Below are 17371 nucleotides of genomic sequence, written 5' to 3'. Positions count from 1 at the left end.
TCTCTCTCTGTCCCAAAAATAAATAAAAAAATGTTGAAAAAAAAAAGTATCATAAATATAATTATTTTTTTAAAGTGTGCTTACATCACCCCCTGCCCCTCATACATAGACTGCAAGCTCAGGGAGGGCAGGGGACCATGCTTCTAATGCTCACCATTATAGCTCCAGAGCCTGACCCAGGATACACACACAGTTAATGCTTGTTACATTTTTATTGAATGCTTGCATGAGTCCTCTTTCCTCTTCACCAGAGAAGAATATTAGCAACTAGTTTCCCGTCTTTCTGTCCATATCTGCAGGGCTGTATTTCAGTGGTCTCTATGTCCCAGCTTGCGATGTGTTGGCTTCTGGCCCTGGCCCCTGCCCCTGCTCACTTCCTCAGCTGGTTTGCTTTGAGAATTGTGCCATCGTGTGTGGAAAGTTCAAGGCGGGGACCCTCCTTCCATGGCCTTGTCATGGTGGAGTGGCCCAATCTTAGAACAGCCACGAGAACACACAGGAGCCTTGCTGTGTGCCAAGCCCTGTGCTACCTGCTTTAGAAATGGCAAGGACACCTGGGTGGCTCAGTTGGTTAAGCGTCTGACTTCAGCTCAGGTCATGATCTCGTGGTTTGTGGGTTCGAGCCCCGTATCAGGCTCTGTGCTGACATCTCAGAGCCTGGAGCCAGCTTCTGATTCAATCTCCAGGCTCTGACAGCTCAGAGCCTGGAGCCTGCCTCTCTCTCTACCCCTCCCCAGTTTACTCTCTGTCTCTCAAAAATGAATAAATGTTTTTAAAAAATTAAGAAATAGCAAACTGGTAAGGCAGGAACAATTTGTGTCCTCTTGTTACAGATGGGGAAACTGAGGTGTGGAGCAGGTGAATAGTCATTTGCCCAGAGTCAAAACTCTTGATAAGTGGTAGAGCCGAAGTCTGGATGTATACAGCCTTTTTCTAGAGTCTGTGTTCCTAACCTCATCCTTGAATAATGAACATGACCCCATTTAACATCACAGCTTAGGGTAAGGCACCAGCGCGGAGTAGACATCACATTGAGTTCTGACCTGGCGATCGCCCCCACCTTCTGTACACGCCTGAGGGTCCTAACAGATAGACGGACAGCAGGACAAATTCTCTAGAGAGACATTTTATTAAAAAACAAAGCTAGAGGGAAAAAATAAAGGTGAAAGTTATTTATCTTAAGATGAAAGAAACTATTTTTAAAAACTCCCATCTCTTATATCAGGGGGTTAAAAAAAGAAAGTGTCACTTCCCTTCTGATTGTACATTTCAGGGGTTTAATGCACTCTGGGGCCCTGTACTGCTGTGTGTTTATCACAGGTATATATATTTAAATAAACAAAGACCTCCTGACGCATTTTCAAAAATGAACACATTATAATTTTAAATGCTAACTTACTCGGGATTTTTACTTACACCTGTGGATGAAATCATTTTGAGCAGGTGAGGGTAGAATCGGTGTTACAACTACTTTGTTAGGTGATTTTAAGATGTTGACAGTGAAATGAAATGAGCCTCAAGCAGAAATTTCTTCCAAGTAACGAAACCTCCACCACCGTGGTATGGCTTGCCCTGTCCATATCACAGCATGTCAGATGGCTCATGGCGTGAATTTAGAAGGTGTTGTAATCCTGTGGCACAGTGGTAAGCAGGAAAAGCAGAACGCAAAACCGTGTGCATCTATACGGACAGACAGATGTAGTAACAAACTCCATAGGAAATAGCCTGCAGGGAAATCCACAAAAGGTTGGCAGTGCTTGTCCTGCCCAGTGGTATTCTGCTTAGATTTTTCTGTGTTTCTCTACTTTACAAATTATCCTATAATGAGCTTGTGTTCGTTTATATCCAGACATAAGCCTCAATTTAAAGAGAAGGGGGAAAAAAGCCACAAAACTATCACAGTCTTCGCTCCTAGCTGAGATGAAGAGTCTTCACATCCGAAGACCTTTGGAGAAGACGAGAACCTTTGGAAGTGTCCCTGAAGGGCGACAGTGAGGGATGATGAGGATGGTGGTGAGGGTGGTGGCAGTGTGGCAGTGTGGGATCCCCGTGCCCCGTGTGGCTCCGTCTCCTCCTAACCTAACTTCCACCTCTATGAAATCTCCCCCTCCCTCTGCTCTCCATTTTACAGTTCCCCTTGCAGAAAAATGTTTTGATTGTCCTTGAAAGGCTTTTTAGCCCTTTGTTATTTTTTATTATTATTAAAAAAATTTTTTTAACATTTATTTATTTTTTGAGAGACGGAAACAGAGCATGAGCAGAGGACGGGCAGAGAGAGAGGGAGACGCAGAATCCGAAGCAGGCTCCAGGCTCTGAGCTGTCAGCACAGAGCCCAAGGTGGGGCTGGAACCCACGAACCACGAGATCGTGACCTGAGCTGAAGTCGTATGCTTAACTGACTGAGCCAGCCAGGCACCCACCCCCCCACCCACCTTTGTCATTTTTAACCATCTTGTTCAGGAAACCCATGATAAGTAACTTGGGAGAACACAGAGGAGAGGTTACCAGAACCAGGAGCCGTTCTGTTGACAGGAGTGCCTGTGGGTGTCCCTTCCCTTGACTCTGTAAAAGCAGCTAATGATTAGCTGTTTGTGGAGGCTGAGGAAATGTCTCTGTTTGCTTTTGATCTTCCTCAGCATGATAATGTTTAAACAAGGATGAACACTCGCCCAGAATTCCTTTCGGGTGCCCATGGAAAGAGCGTGTTCATGGAGCTGATCTGGAAGTGGCCCCTGGGCCGAGTGATGAAGGGGCTGTAAGTTCACTGCCTCTCCCTGCTGATGAGGAAGGATGGGGCCTGAGCTTTAGAGCAGGGGCTGCCTTATGAAGCTCTGAGTGCTTGGCTCTAGGTTACAGAATGGGCACGTCCCGCCAGTGCCGGGTCCCTGCCAGGAGGTAAGCTGTGGTCTGATGTGGTGACCTCTCCAGAACTCTGTGTCCCCGGGACCCCGGGGGCACTGACGATGAAACTGACTCAGTTCCAGAGAACCCCAGATTTGGAACGCGTGTGGTACGGTGCCTGCACCACATACACCATCGCCTAGATCGGTTGGCGGGCTTGTGTTTTCTGAGCTTTCTCCCCTCTGTGCGTTTCGGCCTTAGAGCTGGCCAGACCCGGTTCCCATCCCACGTGGCCCACTTGCTGGCAGTGAGTGACCTTGCCATGGTGCCTGGTTTCCTCAGGGGTCAAACGGGAGCATTATTACCTGCCTCGCGAGGTTATCAGTAGGAGTGAGTGTGATAATCTGTGAAAAGTGTCTGTCAAATTATTGGCACTTACTTCCCCTGCCCTTCCCTTCCCCCTCCGGGGCTCTTACTTTTTTACAGGTTTCAGAAGCTGACTGCGCTGTAGGTTACTGGCCACCTGTGTTTCTGACTATTGTTGGACTTAGCCAAACTTAACCTATTAGAATTACTACCTATTAAGAGTATGCTCTTGTTCCAGGCAGTTTAGCGAGGGGTCTTCCGGGTGGAGCCAAGGGGACATGAAAGAAAGCTGATGCCGTTTTTTGGAAGAGTGGAATCCACTCTCATGGTTTGGGGGAAAGGCCTTTGGATAGTTCAGTGTCCTCTCAACGCAATCAGCTTCTCCGTGGAGTTCATACAGCAATTATCACAGAGAAAGAGGGAGAGAGGAGTTTATAAGAATCTTATAGGGGCGCCTGGGTGGCGCAGTCGGTTAAGCGTCCGACTTCAGCCAGGTCACGATCTCGCGGTCCGTGAGTTCGAGCCCCGCGTCAGGCTCTGGGCTGATGGCTCGGAGCCTGGGGCCTGTTTCCGATTCTGTGTCTCCCTCTCTCTCTGCCCCTCCCCCGTTCATGCTCTGTCTCTCTCTGTCCCAAAAATAAATAAACTTTGGGAAAAAAAAATTAAAAAAAAAAAAAAAGAATCTTATATTTCCTCCCCCTATGCTTCCTTCACCCCTCCCCCCTCCGCCTTTCCCTCTTTTCTCATCCTCGCCTCCTAGAATTCCAGAATCGTATGGTTTGGGAGCTGGAAATGCCCTTGGACGGGGTCATCTCCTCCCGTCCCTGCACTTGATGGATAGGGAGACCAAGACCTAGGGTCTCAAAGCTCCTCCTCTTCTTCTAGCCCACGAAGGTGGCCCACTGAGGAAACTTGCGAAGCTAGAAGAAACCAAGGCCAGTTCTTCCTTTTAATGTTGGAATATGGTAGTTACTCAATGAGCCCCCAAGGAGCAGAGAGAATGACCGACGCTCCCCCTCGGCAGATTCCTGACCCTGTAGGGAAGGCCCTGTAGGCAGTGCTGTAGCAGTAAAGTCAGAGGTGCTCAGAGCCCTGGAGAACCCTCACCCTATACTGCTCTCTGTCCCACATTGCACCTGTCTCCCCTCAGGGATACGTGCCTGTGTTTGCATTGACCTAAGACAGGGGCTTCTTTCTTCTATGATAATCCTGGCTCTTTGGGAACATAGGGCATAAGCCACAGAGCAAACTTTATCTCTTCTGGACAGATTGAGACAAAGAGGAGGTTGAAAGACTTTTCGCTTTTGCTTTGTGTCCATGTTACACTGTGTGTGTGAGCCCTTGCTCTGCAAAGAGGCGTGCCAGGGCCATTAAGACCGCTGATAACCATTAAGGCACTTAGCTCCTAGGAGAACCAAGCAATGTAACTGAGTACTTCGCTGCCCCATCGACCTTCAAAATATCAACATTCTAAAGGCTAAATAAATATCCCAGGAAAACTTTGCAATAGGCTTGTTACGCTTAGAAGGCCAAACATGGTTCTTATTGAGTTGATACTGAGATGTAATTTGCTTTTGCGTTGGTGTTTTCTTTTAGAGTACAGTGACGTTTTTTAATGACCTCAACCATTCTTTGGTTTCACTCCAAATGGGATCATTTACAGATACCCATAGATGTGCTGGCTTCTATTATTGTCCATGGCATTTCCGCCCTTGGAGATGCTGGCAAAGATAAGCCCTTGCTTACAATTAACGGTACAGAAACTGTTGTCTCTGTCATTTGCTCCCATGCCTGTGGCATCCAAATGAAAGTTCAGTCTCTTGACCTTGCATGGTCTGAGTCAGGGACTTCTTTATTTTATGGTGGCAATTTATCTTTTTTAAGGAAGCTCACCTGTGCTGCTTTATCCATCATATACTGCGTTTTCAGAAGCTGTCATTGAGTGTGCAGAGAAAACTAGCGGTTCACATGTGGAAAACACACTGTCCAGGAGGTCACCTCCAGAATCCATAAAACAAGCAAAAACAACCAACTCAAAACAAAGCAACTTTATCTGGAAATTTGACCCAGAGCGTTCCAAGTGAGGACACCCCTCCCCCGCCATCCAGGATGCAGGATAAGGGTGGCCATTTGGAGTTTGCTTTTGAAAATGCCTGCCAGTAGTCCTAATAGTCTGTCTCTAGCTAACTCTGTGGGCACCGCTGTAACACATCTTAATACCTAGCTCACAGGTATTTTAAGTTAACTGAACGGGGAAGACGAAAGGACCACTGAGTTTGGTGGTGGCTGGACAGGCCACCGAATGAAATTAGATTGCTTTTCCTATTTGTGTTTCTCACTCAGGACCGGATGAGCAAAGAATATTTGTTTCAGGAAGGGGGAGGAGTAGAAAGAAAGAAAAAAAAAAAAAGTCCAAAGGTCCACAAACAAATCGCGGTTGGTCTCAAGCCTTGGAACCCTTCTGTCACTGCAGAGACAAGATGAGTCAGCTGATCCAGGGCAGACCCAGGGCGCAGCACATCTGAAACATAGCCAAGAGTCTTTTCTCTTAGGACTTGGCATTTCTGAATGCCTATGCCTTGGGCATCTTGTAGATTGGAGTTAAAATCTCTGACACTGAGTCCCATGATTGCTGAGCCAAAGAGCAGAGGGGTTTGGTGTTGATGAAGCTGGCAGTGGGGTGGGTGCGAAAGAATGACGGTATCACCCATGTTTGGTCTGAAGCTAGAGAAACAAGTCCAGCCTACGGTCGTTCTTGTAACTCATCTTGGGAGAGAGAAGCCATAAGGTGGGATCCTCAGGAGACCTCTCTGATTCATCCATTCAGCAAGTATCTGTCACATGCCTCCTGTGCGCTGGGCTCCCTTCATGTGTTACCTCATGGGATTATCTGAGAAGAGGCCCAGTCAGATGCTTGCACGGTGTGGGGGTGATAGCTGAAATGGTAGGTTTGTTTTGAATAATGAAAACTGTCTTTCCAGACCACAGGTATGAAAAATATGAAGGCTGAGTTCAAAATAAGCAATTGCAGAGCCTTGTCTGAGTTGCTCATGCTTCAAAGCTGATCGGGGATCCTGTGAGAAATGCACAGATTGGCTCTAACCTCAGAGATTCCGATTCTGTGAGGGATGGAGTTCACAAATCTGTGCTTTTAAAAACAAGAACCAGTGTGATTTTGATGGAGGCAGATGGTGGGCCAGCCCCCAGGATTCTAGAAATACGTTTGTAGGGTCGTAGTTTTGGGTTGTGCAGGTCAGCTCCCTGGGAGATTTTGTCCCAACCCTACACACCCCCCATTTCTACCCTTTCTGCCCCGGTGAGCCTCTTTTACTTAGAAGAGTATTGTTTCTACCTGCTGATATGTGGACGAAGCAGAAAATTTGAGAACCAGCTGTTCTAAATAAAACAATTTTAGGCAGAGTTCAGAGGGAGGGCTCTCAGAGGTTGCTTTTGTTTTCCTGTGAAGTTTTCAGGAGGAAGGACCCAAGGATCCGTCCAGTAAGGCGGGCTGGCCTCATCTGGGAGCCTGCCCTACTCCGTCTCTTATACCTGCCTGGCCAGGAGATAGAGCAGTGGGAAGCAGACCTCAGTTCAGACCCTCCTCTAACTCTTCTCCACCGTGTGATCTTGACTGGAAACTCACATATGGCTTAACCTTTCTGTGCTGTAGTTCACTCACGAATAACTGGTAGGGTGTTCGCCTCATGCAGGCCAGCTGGGGCAGGTAATAGGGACGATGTCTACAAAACAAGGAAGGCTCCGAAGCAGCCTTCTCAAACTTGCCAAGCTTGTAAATCACTCTGAGGTCCTGAGAAAATGCTGATTTCAAGGCAGGAGGTCTGGGGTGAGCCTGAGACTTTGCATTTCTGACAGACTCCCAAGTGAGGTCATTGCTGACGGTCCACGGACCGCACTCTGAGTAGCAGGAATCTAAAAGGTGCTCTTCAGTGTTGCTGTGAACTGGTAGTGCAGTCAACTAAGTTAACAAACTGGCAATTCTTTTTTCAGCCCTAGAAATAGAAGACAGTCCTACCCCTTACCTAGCACTGAGGTCTGTGTGTGCAGATGTGGGCATAGAACGCTTCTAGCCATAAATAATTTTCCCCTGGTTCCTTAAACTATTAATTATCTCTGATAATATGAGATACTGAATAAGAGGGCATAGCGGGGGGATCGTCTACTCTGTGGGCTGAGAGAGGTTATCAAGATCAAGGCTTCAGATGTACAAAATATAGGTAGCCCTTAAAGGTCAGGAATTAGGGTTCCTTAAATCTCCTAGAGTTTACCCACGAAAGAAAAGCTTTTAGATAGAAAACAAAAGGAGAATGTCTTTCCCTCATCTGATAACACCAGCTTTAAAATTGTATCCAAGGCACCTGGAGGGGCTGTTTAAATGCAGATCACCTGGCCCCCGCCTGGAGTTACTAACTCAGTAGGTTGAGAGGGGCCTGGGAATATGCATGTTTCATGAATTCCCAGACGATACTGATGATCACACTTTGACTAGCTGACTTTAGGCTCCAAAGGCCTTCTCTGAGAGTCATAAGCATGGAGAGCAATGGAAGCCTGTGTCCCTTCTTCCTTCGCATGCTAACCCTTCCGATCACAGTGGCATTGCCCGGAACGGGAGTGTTTAAGTGGGGCTGGCGTTTACAGCGTGAACGGGAGATTCACCTGTCTTCAGGTATCTGAAGGCTCTCTGAGGGTTAGGAAAGATGTGATTTGTGGCTCCTACATGTTGCAGTTCCCAGCACAGCAGGGTCCTGCGGGTTCTCTAATCTGGGTGGCTGGCTAATCACCGGAGGGGGTATCTAAAAATAGAGCCTCCCCAGGGTGCATCCTGAGAGATTTGGGTGAGCAGCCAGGTGCGGGACTCCCTGCGTGGAGAAGAGCGAAGCACCAGATGGACTTTCGGAGCTTCTCTCCTTTTTAATGATTCTCAGATTCAGCTCTAATGATCACTCAGCAAGCAAATGATTCCCTGGCAGGAAATTGGACCCTTTGTGGAGTCCATTTCCTCGCTAGATTCCCTAAAGTTATAGTCAATACATTCCGGCTGCATTTTCCAAAGTGCTTCATTTCCCATCCAAGGATGGCTTCCAGCCAAGACCATCTGGCCAAGGGGATTCATCTGAGGGTGAAGGCCCTCATTAGGAATAGCACACTGTCCATGGTCGGGAACCGATAAAAGCCCTAATGATCAAATCCCAAAGAGAACACTTCTCAGGCAAACTCAAAGTGAAGTTAAAATTGAGGCAATTATTTAGATAATCAGCTGCAAGGAGCAGTCCCCCCGCCCCCAATTTGTGTGTCATACACGGACTGGGGAGTGCCGTCTTCCCTGGTTTCCTGGTTCACCAGCAGAGGCTTGGTGAGTGTCAGGGGGCACCGTGCTCAGTGTCAGCTGAGCTTTATAAAGGCGACTCTGGGAGGTGCCGGGTGGCTCATCGGTTGAGGGCTTGATTCTTGATTTTGGCTCAGGTCATGACCTCACAGTTCGTGAGTTGAGCCCTGCATCAGGCTCTGCGCTGACATTGCGGAGGCTGCTTGGGATTCTCTCTCAATCTCTCTCTCTCTCTCTCTCTCTCAAAATAAATAAACTTAATAACACAATTTTTTTTAAAGGTGACTTGGGTACAGTCTCTGTTCTTTATGTTATCTGCTATCAGGGAAAGGCAGACACTTAACCGTCTAACTGTAAAGGCAGAACCCCAAGAACAGCACATCTCTTTTTTGTTTCTTTAAGATTTTTGAAAGTTTATTTATTTGGAGATAGAGCGTGCAAGCACGAGCTGGGGAGGGGCAGAGAGAGAGACCGAATCCCAAGCAGGCTCTGCCCACTGTCACCACAGAGTGCAATGCGGGGCTTGATCTCATGAACCGTGAGATCATGACCTGAGCCGAAATCAAGAGTAGGATGCTTAACCAATGGAGCCACCCAGGCACCCCTGCTCTTCTTTTTTTTTTTCTTTAAGTTTATTTATTTTGAGAGAGAATGGCACGTATCTAAAGTAGACCTCCTGCCATGCTTCCTCCCTTGCCCAGGGAAGGATGCTCATCTTCCCTCCTAAAGCTAAGCAGTGGAGGGGCCAGGAATGCAGCTCTCTGCAGCTGAGGTGCTCCTGCAGAGGGCTGGCGGCTGACAGCTGTTTGCCCACAGCACTGCCTGCCTCTGGGGCAGAGGCTTGTGAGGGTCTGGCCAGCTGCAGTTCTCCAACCTTCGCAGGGATCAGAATCACCTGCAGGGCGGGCTCGTTAACAACAGGTCACCGGGCCTCACTCGCCTTTCTGATCCAGTCGGTCTAGGATCAGACCCTGGCCGGAGGCTTTCTAACAAACTCCCAGGTGATGTTGAAGCTCCTGGGCCCCGGGCCGTACTTTAGGAACCACAGGGATAGCAGCTGTCAGCATGGCCATCACAACTTAGCCAGAGGACACGTGGAGGGTGACTGAATGACAGAGAGGCAGGAAGACTTCACGGCTCTGCTGGTGACCCAGGTGAGAGAAGATGGGGCTCTGAAACAGGCCACGGCCAGGGGACTAGAGAACAAAAAGAGCGAGCTCCGGACCCATGAGGCGGTGGAATCAGTGGGCCAGGCCGGAGGAGGAGAGGGACGAGTCAGAGCAGCTCTAAGGATGGAAATACCGGGAACTGAGATAGACATGGGGGGAGGGGAACGGCAGGTCCCTTTGTGACCCCGTTGGGCTTGTGGTTCTGTGGAGACATTCAGGTAGAAATGTTAAAAAGGTTGTCGAAATGCCGTTCACACCTTGGGAGAGAAATCTGAGCCGCAGGTACAGGTTTGGGGGCCTTCGGGACAGAGATGTAAGCTGAAGCACTGGAGCTAAGTGAGGTTAGTTGAGGACAGCTCACCGGAGAGGGGGTGGAGAGGCGCCCAGGGGAGCCAGAAGACTCACTTTGTAGGGCCAGACACAGAAACGGGTGACTGGCATGCTCCGACTTGCATGACACACGGTGTCCCCCCAGAAGGGGCGGAATCCGATGCTGGAGCATCTCACAAACGAAACCCAAATGTGACAAACGCTGGGGCCCCCTCAAAGGAACCGTCGTCAAAGGGCTGGCTTGTGACTGAGGCGTGAGTTCGAGGAGCTGGTCCACCTCTTTGGGAGCACGTAGTTTGTTAACCCTTCATTTACTTGGCCGGTGCAGTTGTCTTTTGCCTTGGTGATCAAGTCCCTCTGTGGTTCCCATGCCATTTTGGAGGAGCCGCGCAAGCGAAAAGCAGCACAGCCTATAAACACACGTGGGGGGCGCCTGGGTGGCGCAGTCGGTTAAGCGTCCGACTTCAGCCAGGTCACGATCTCGCGGTCCGTGAGTTCGAGCCCCGCGTCAGGCTCTGGGCTGATGGCTCGGAGCCTGGGGCCTGTTTCCGATTCTGTGTCTCCCTCTCTCTCTGCCCCTCCCCCGTTCATGCTCTGTCTCTCTCTGTCCCAAAAATAAATAAACGTTGAAAAAAAAAATTAAAAAAATAAACACACGTGGGGTGTCAGAGCCACGACAGCGGGGCTTTCTTCTCGGAAGAGCATCAAAGCGAACATATGGTGGTTCTAGATGGGGGGGGGGGGCGGCTTTTCCACCTGTGAGCTAGGCTCAGGGGGAGAAAAGACCCCCATGTATTCCTCTTCCTTCCTCCACGTTTGGTATCTAGACCCTCCTGGGACCTTGAAACCACCGGTTTTACAAGGATCGAAAGGATTCTGACAGCTTGTTTTGAGCTATCTGCTAGAATGCTACAAAGTGAATTGATTACTATGAACTGAGAGTCCCCCCCCCCAGGTGATAATTGTGCGTTTATAGGTAGTTTGCTTTTTAATTTGTGGGGCTTTTTTAGTCCTCTGCGTCTTCACGAACCCTAAGAACAGAGATGAAGCCCGACAAGCCTCTGAATAAGGCTGACGAGTCAGGCTCAGGCATTTCCTGGCTCCTCCGGCTGCCCCCAGCTGGGTGTGCTTTCGGTACGAACACACACCAACTTGTGCTCTGTCTTTGCAGTTCTGTACGGAGCTAAACCAGCCTCTCCTGCCCAACATCCGCAAGTGGAAGCAGCCCCGGGGATGCTGGAAGGCCGTTGTCGCCGAGATGCCCTCCACGCCGCTCCAGAAGGTACCTTCGTCTGCAAAACTTGGATTTTATCTCCGTTTTGTGGAAACCTTTATTTTCCCTAATCACAGACATTTAAAACTTTCCTTTGCCAACATCCCTGGTGCAATTTTGTGTTGCTGCACATTTCTTAGCTCTTTGCTATTCGTTGCAAAATGCCCTGGTTCTTGCTTCATGTTTCGATCGGGAATGGACGGCTGCCCAGGCGGAAACGGGGGTTTGGGGTGTTGGGAGGAGAGGAGAAATCCTGTCTGGAGCCAAGGCTGCAAATGGGGTATTTCTGTCCTTTGTCCTCTTAATCCTGTCGCCACAGTTCTATCCTCTGCCAAGTTTGTGGAGAGCCCATTGTTCATTGACTGAAAACTTCAAATTCACTTAATTCATAGGCGAAGCATTTGCTTTTGGTGGTAGAAATTGTGCACATGGAAATGTTCTGTGGACATTTTGAGCAGATTTTAATTTTGAGTCTTCTTTCGTTGGTATTTCCCCTGTGGCTGTGGGTAAATCACTGTAAGGGTATGTTTTCACTCTGACAGATCTATTCAAGACTGAGGTTTTTACTCATTTGGAATGTTTGATATTAGTGGGGTTTTAGATTTTAAAATAGAGTTCTGGTAGCTAATCTTGAGTTGGAAATTGTGTCATCACATAGTTTTTCTATAAATGCAGATGTTGTATTTCTTTCTGTCTAGTATATCCAACATGTTTATAAACACACAAATAGCATTTATGTGAGGGATATTGAGATTTGGAACTTTTAAATTATAAATATATACTGGCTTAAAGTTATCTGATTAATTATTGACAATAAGGTCTCTTTTTTTAGCCACGACTTAAAAAGGTGATATAAATCTTATTTCCCTGGGATTTATGTTTTGGAGTGTAAATTGTTACTGTAGGCGATAGCCAGTGTACTTTCCCCATAGGCTGGAAATTAAGCCAACTTGGAACGTGTCTAGTCTTTACCTCTGTAGCCCTTGGTTGTTCCTACTCAGTCTACATAGAAATAACACTACCACCTTGCCTTTTTCTTTAATGTTATTTATTTTGAGAGAGAGCGAGAGAGTGAGCATGAGTGGGTGAGGGGCAGAGAGAGGGAGAGCGAGAATCCCAAGCAGGCTCCACACTGTCCACACGGAGCCTGATGTGGGACTTGAAATCGTGAAACCGTGAGATCACTACCTGAGCCGAAACTAAGAGTCAGACGCTTAACCAACTGAGCCACCCAGGCGCACCCCCGCTTGTCCCGCCCACACCTTGCCTTTTTAAAAAAATAGTATCTTTTAGGTGGGTTCATTAGGATCTTATAGTCCATTTAACACTCTTTATTTGTCCACTGAAAAATTAGAAAGGTTACTGCATGCCAGGCACTTTGCTACATGCCAGATAGACATCGGTAAGAAAAACAGACCTGGTGACACAGCCCTGCCTGTTTTCACTCATTGTGAGCCCAGGGCAGGGATTCAACCTGAGCTGATGGAGCCCCTCCCTCTGGGAGCTCACAGCCTGTTGGAGGGACGAGGCAGGAAACCCTGCTCCAGCTTGGGGCATCAAGGCCATTGGAGAACAGTGTGCCGTTGCAAGGAGACCCGAGTTCAAGCCACTTAACCTTCTCAGCCTCCGTTCCTTCATTTCTAAAATGGGAGCAATAGCCCCTTCCTTAAGTCACTGGGTGGCTGTAGGATTTAAAAAGATAATGTGCATTGAAATGCTTTATTAACTGCACACAGGCCAGGGCCTGGCAGCGTCCACGTGAGGCGGCAGGCTGTGCCAGGCTGCAAGGCTGTGCCCACGCACATGTTGCCGTGGAGGGTTGTGGGCCTCGTGTGGACAAATCTTCTGGTCTCTCAAAAGATACACATACCTGGATTTTAATGCGACACTTACTGAATCTTAAATATGGGCAGATAACCTAAAAATTCTTTAAACACTGTTTGATAAATTGTATCTGTGAGTGGCACACGTTCGATCTCTACCCGAGACGGAGATGGGAGAGGGGTAGCTGCACCTGCCGTCTGCCCCATGCCTGCAGTGACGTCCACGCGCCTCCCCTCAATTCTCAGGTCCTCGCCCCACAGCTGGAGGGACAGCTGCACATGAGAAATTGCGATCTGTAAAGACAAAACGACTTGCCCCAAAGTCCTCTAGCCGCCGCCAGGTGGAGTCAGCCCCGAACCCCATTTTAGGGCTCTGGCTCTAACACCTGATCTCCCGTGGCCCAGCTTGGAGGCACAGCAGTTCTTCTGGAGGTGGGGCCTCCTGGGTCCCGGGGCTGGGAGAAGCTCCCAGAAACACCCGGTCCTGCTGGGAACGTGGGTGAGCAGGTGTGAAAGGCCACATTGAACAGGAAGGTGCCTACCGGGAGGGCCCCTCGGGCAGTGGGTCGTGCACACTGGGGAGCCACTGAAGGTTCTTCGGCAGAGCTGACCACCTGAACGGTACTTTAGGAAGGTTACTCTGGCACCACTGCTTGAGAAGCAGTAAAGGGGGGATAACCCTCCCAAACCCAAAGGGCAAATCCCATTTCCCTCACTTTGTACCCAAGGAAACAGGTTTAGAAAAGTGGGGGGGGGAGGTTCCCGTGGTCCCACAGCTGAGTGACACAGGTGGCCCTGAGATCTGGCTCTTCCGATTCTTAAGCTGGTGCTCTCTCCAGTGGGCGGGCAGGCCTATGGTTCTATAAATACCAAAGCACGCAGAACACGGTTCCCTGTTCGCCCCTTCCCTCCTCCTCAACACAAGTTGGTCTAGTTGAGGTGCTGAGCCCAGCAAGGCGTGCGGCTGGGGTCCAGCCGATGTTGGGGACTCAGCAGAGGCCACTTAGGTCGTGCAGAGTCACTTCCTCTCTTTTCGCAACGAGCACCACCGGCCCCTCCAGCGATGCCACGGGTCCCGCTGCCAGTCTCGGGCGGCAGAGCCTCTAGATGCTGGAGTGGGGTGGGAGAGGAAGCTTTTCCTCTTTGCAGAAGGCCCCCAGGGATAACAGTGAGAAGCTGGCAGATTCTGAAGCCGGAGATGGCAGCGTTTAGCACCAAGCCCTGGGACACTCCTGACACGACTCTCTGGCCCTCATGGGGCCCTGCACCGGGGCTGCAGACCTGTCCACCCGCAGAGGGCCCTTGACCACTTCTAAATCATTGTGACTCTTAGCACTGACCTCCATTCATCCAGCAAATATCTGAGGATTTGCTAGGTGCTAGGTACTGATGTACGCAGCCACTAATTGGTAAGCAAAGCCTGCCGCTGAGAGTCTTCTATTTGATTCTCAACATTGCTGCTTACCAGCTGTGGGATTTTAGGGAAGTTACTTGACCTCTCTGAGCAGCTGACCCCCTGCCTGGTAGACAGGGATATGAGTGTCTGTCATAGGGATGTGATGATTAAAAAGATAATTCTGTGCTTAGTTGGAGCCTCCCTTCACTTCACCCCCAAAGAGATAACAGCCTAGGCCCCTCTGGCTCCACATAAAACTCTGAAATTGGCAGCGTGGGAAATTTGGGGCTGGGGGCAAGGAGGAATGTGCTGTGGCTTTAGGGGTGTGCTTTTGTTTCTGAAACAGGCCCTGTGCATGTGATCTCAGGACCCAGTGCAGAACCAACCGTCCCCCCCCCCCCCACGCGTCTCCTCCTGGTTTCCCCTGCCTCTTCTCCCAGCGTGGGGCTGAATCCTGATTCAGACTGATAGCTCTTCCTCTCCCGCAGGGGGCTGGATTCTCTGGATTCCTGTGGGACTCTGCGGCCGGGGTGGAGCTGAGAGACGCCACCTCACAGGAAAGTTCACCTGGCAACGGGCATGGGAAGCCCACGGGTCCCAGCCCGTACCTTGCGAGGTTCAAGGTACCATTCCGTGTTTCTGTGAAGGTCTGCTTCTAAAAGCTGGGGGGGGAAGGGTCCCTTTCTAAACTGTGATCCAGAGCGGCCTCATCTTTTTGTCTTGATTTCATTCTCTTTGAGGGTCAGGTCAGCATGTCCTCCTGGGGTTCCCTTGGCCGGTGAACTTGTCCAGAACAGGAATGAGAGGGATTGGGGGTGGGGGGTGGGGGTCGGTGAGGACTCTAGCTCTGATAACTCTGGCATCTGGGCACAGAAGGTCAAATGGCTGGCTCCCAAACCTAACGCGCGTCAGAATCACCTGGGGGGCTTGTCTTAAAATCAGGGATTCCTGGACCGTCCCCCAAACACACAGAATTTCTGGGATAGGGCCCAGGACTGCCTGTTTTTCAAAGGTACCTTCAGTGCCTCTTCATTCCTCTGGCATTTGGAGATCACTGGATTAGAGGACAGCAGAATGGGTTCTGAGGATATGCTTCTCCTTACCAGGAGGTGGAAGGGTGGGGTGGGGGGTTGGGGGTGGGGAGGGGAAGACCCTCAGGGGGTCATCTGGGTTTGGAGGGGTTCAAGAGGAGCTTCTGGGTTGTGGAGTCAGGGCAGCCCCACCACTGACCTCTCCAGATGAGCCCTTCCCTACGTGAGCATCGATAGGAGCAGAGGGACTGATCTGAGCTATCTCTTTGATTCCTCGGGATGCACCTGGGATACATCATGAACAACAAACAGAAGCTGGGCATTAGGAGGAAAAAAGAAGCCAGCAGCCAAAATAGATCTCCCAGTTGGCACTCAATTGACCTTATCCCCATGGCACTTACCTGTGAAATGCAGGGTCAGGCAAGAGTGGTCCCTTGCCACAGAGCCTAGCAAGCTACCTGCTGGGTGTTTGAGCACCCCCTGCCCCCCCCCCCCACTTCTGTGTGCTCCAGAGCAGTTCTGGAGAGTTGCCTCAAATCCCAGCACGGTCTCTGGCGGCATGTGGCAGGGGCTGCCTCTGTGCTGGGAGCTGTGTTGGTTGCAGCCGGGATCTGGACCAGGCTCTGCCCCCGGCTGCAAAGTTGCTGGGGTTCTGTGTGCACACGCACGCCTAGGGGTGCCTGTGGTTGTGCTTAGGAGATTGATGTGCAAAATCTGCCAGTTACCCTCTTTAAAACCTCCTAGTGCTGCCCTGGATTTCTGTTTTATGTAAAGTGGCCGCACTTGCTTTGACCTAGCAGGGCAACAGCCAGACCAACCGGTGTCTCCAATTTTGTTTATTTTTTAACGTTTATTCATTTTTGAGAGAGAGAGAGAGTGCGAGTGGGGGAGGGACAGAGCGAGGGAGACACAGAATCTGGAGCAGGCTCCAGGTTCTCCTCCTAGGCAGGGTTTCCCTGCCTGTGGCCTTAAGGTGGTTTCTCTGTGGTCAGAGCCACAGCTGCAGAGGGCTCTCCAGGCTGGGTGGTGGTGATGGTGAACTGGGGTCATGTCTGTAAGATGAAATGAAGTGAAGCCTTCACTTCCTGGGGGCTCCCCCTGCACCCCTGTCCTTCCTGGCAGTATTTAGCGTTTGTCACCATGACAAATGGAAGGGCAGGATTGCCAAAACCCGAGCAGCTGAGCAAAGCTGCCATGCCCAGGAGACCCATCTCTGTGTGTTTCTGTACCTGCCCACCACGACACCTGCCCTGGGGACCCAAGGCTGCGACGTATCCCGTGCTGCCAGGCTTCAGCCAGCTTTCCTGTTCCTTTGAAATCTGGTGAAAGTGAGCAGCAGGGCACAGTGGTCTCCGGAGAGAAGAGAACACAAAGGGGGCGGGTAGGTGGGATGTGTGTGGGGTGGGGAAGGAAGTGGGTCCCAGCGGTGGGTCCTGGCAGAGGGATCACGGTCTGGCCCTAGAGTGTAAGACCCCAGTCTTGCTTAACCACCAGCTGCGGGAACCACCGCCTCCTGTTTTGTGGTTGCTTACAAGGAAAAAACAAAAAACAAAACCTGACCTTTCCAGATGCACCTGGTTTTCCAGACCCTAAGTTAGAATGGGGGTGTGATGTCCTACAGGGGCCTCAAAAGAATCCAAGCACGATCTGTCTTGCATTATCTCTTGGGGTGTGAGCTTGCCTTGTTTGTGTTTGCTGTTGTCAACATCGTGCAGGAAGCTGTTCCTAAGTCAGAAGCAACGAATACAGGAAATATGAGCATCTGAGCCTGTCCCTGTTGCTTTGTTTCTTCTTGCCT

At 50.0% G+C, this 17371-nt stretch overlaps 1 protein-coding gene across 4 annotated transcripts in view; it reads left to right on the top strand.

Moving 5' to 3' along the window:
* EEPD1 (endonuclease/exonuclease/phosphatase family domain containing 1) overlaps window positions 1–17371 on the top strand; it is a 206860-nt gene that overhangs the window by 181662 nt on the left and 7827 nt on the right. For all 4 annotated transcript variants that reach the window (XM_040472254.1, XM_040472252.1, XM_040472255.1 and 1 more), the window contains 2 exons: window positions 11222–11332; window positions 15031–15165. In XM_040472254.1, coding sequence (XP_040328188.1) covers window positions 11222–11332; window positions 15031–15165 — 246 coding nt within the window. The remainder of the gene's footprint in view (window positions 1–11221; window positions 11333–15030; window positions 15166–17371) is intronic.

This window comes from Herpailurus yagouaroundi, unplaced genomic scaffold (assembly GCF_014898765.1).
Source record: "Herpailurus yagouaroundi ecotype Mexico unplaced genomic scaffold, PumYag 100, whole genome shotgun sequence".
Taxonomy (NCBI): Eukaryota; Metazoa; Chordata; class Mammalia; order Carnivora; family Felidae; genus Herpailurus; species Herpailurus yagouaroundi.
This window is presented reverse-complemented; position numbering and strand designations above follow the sequence as displayed.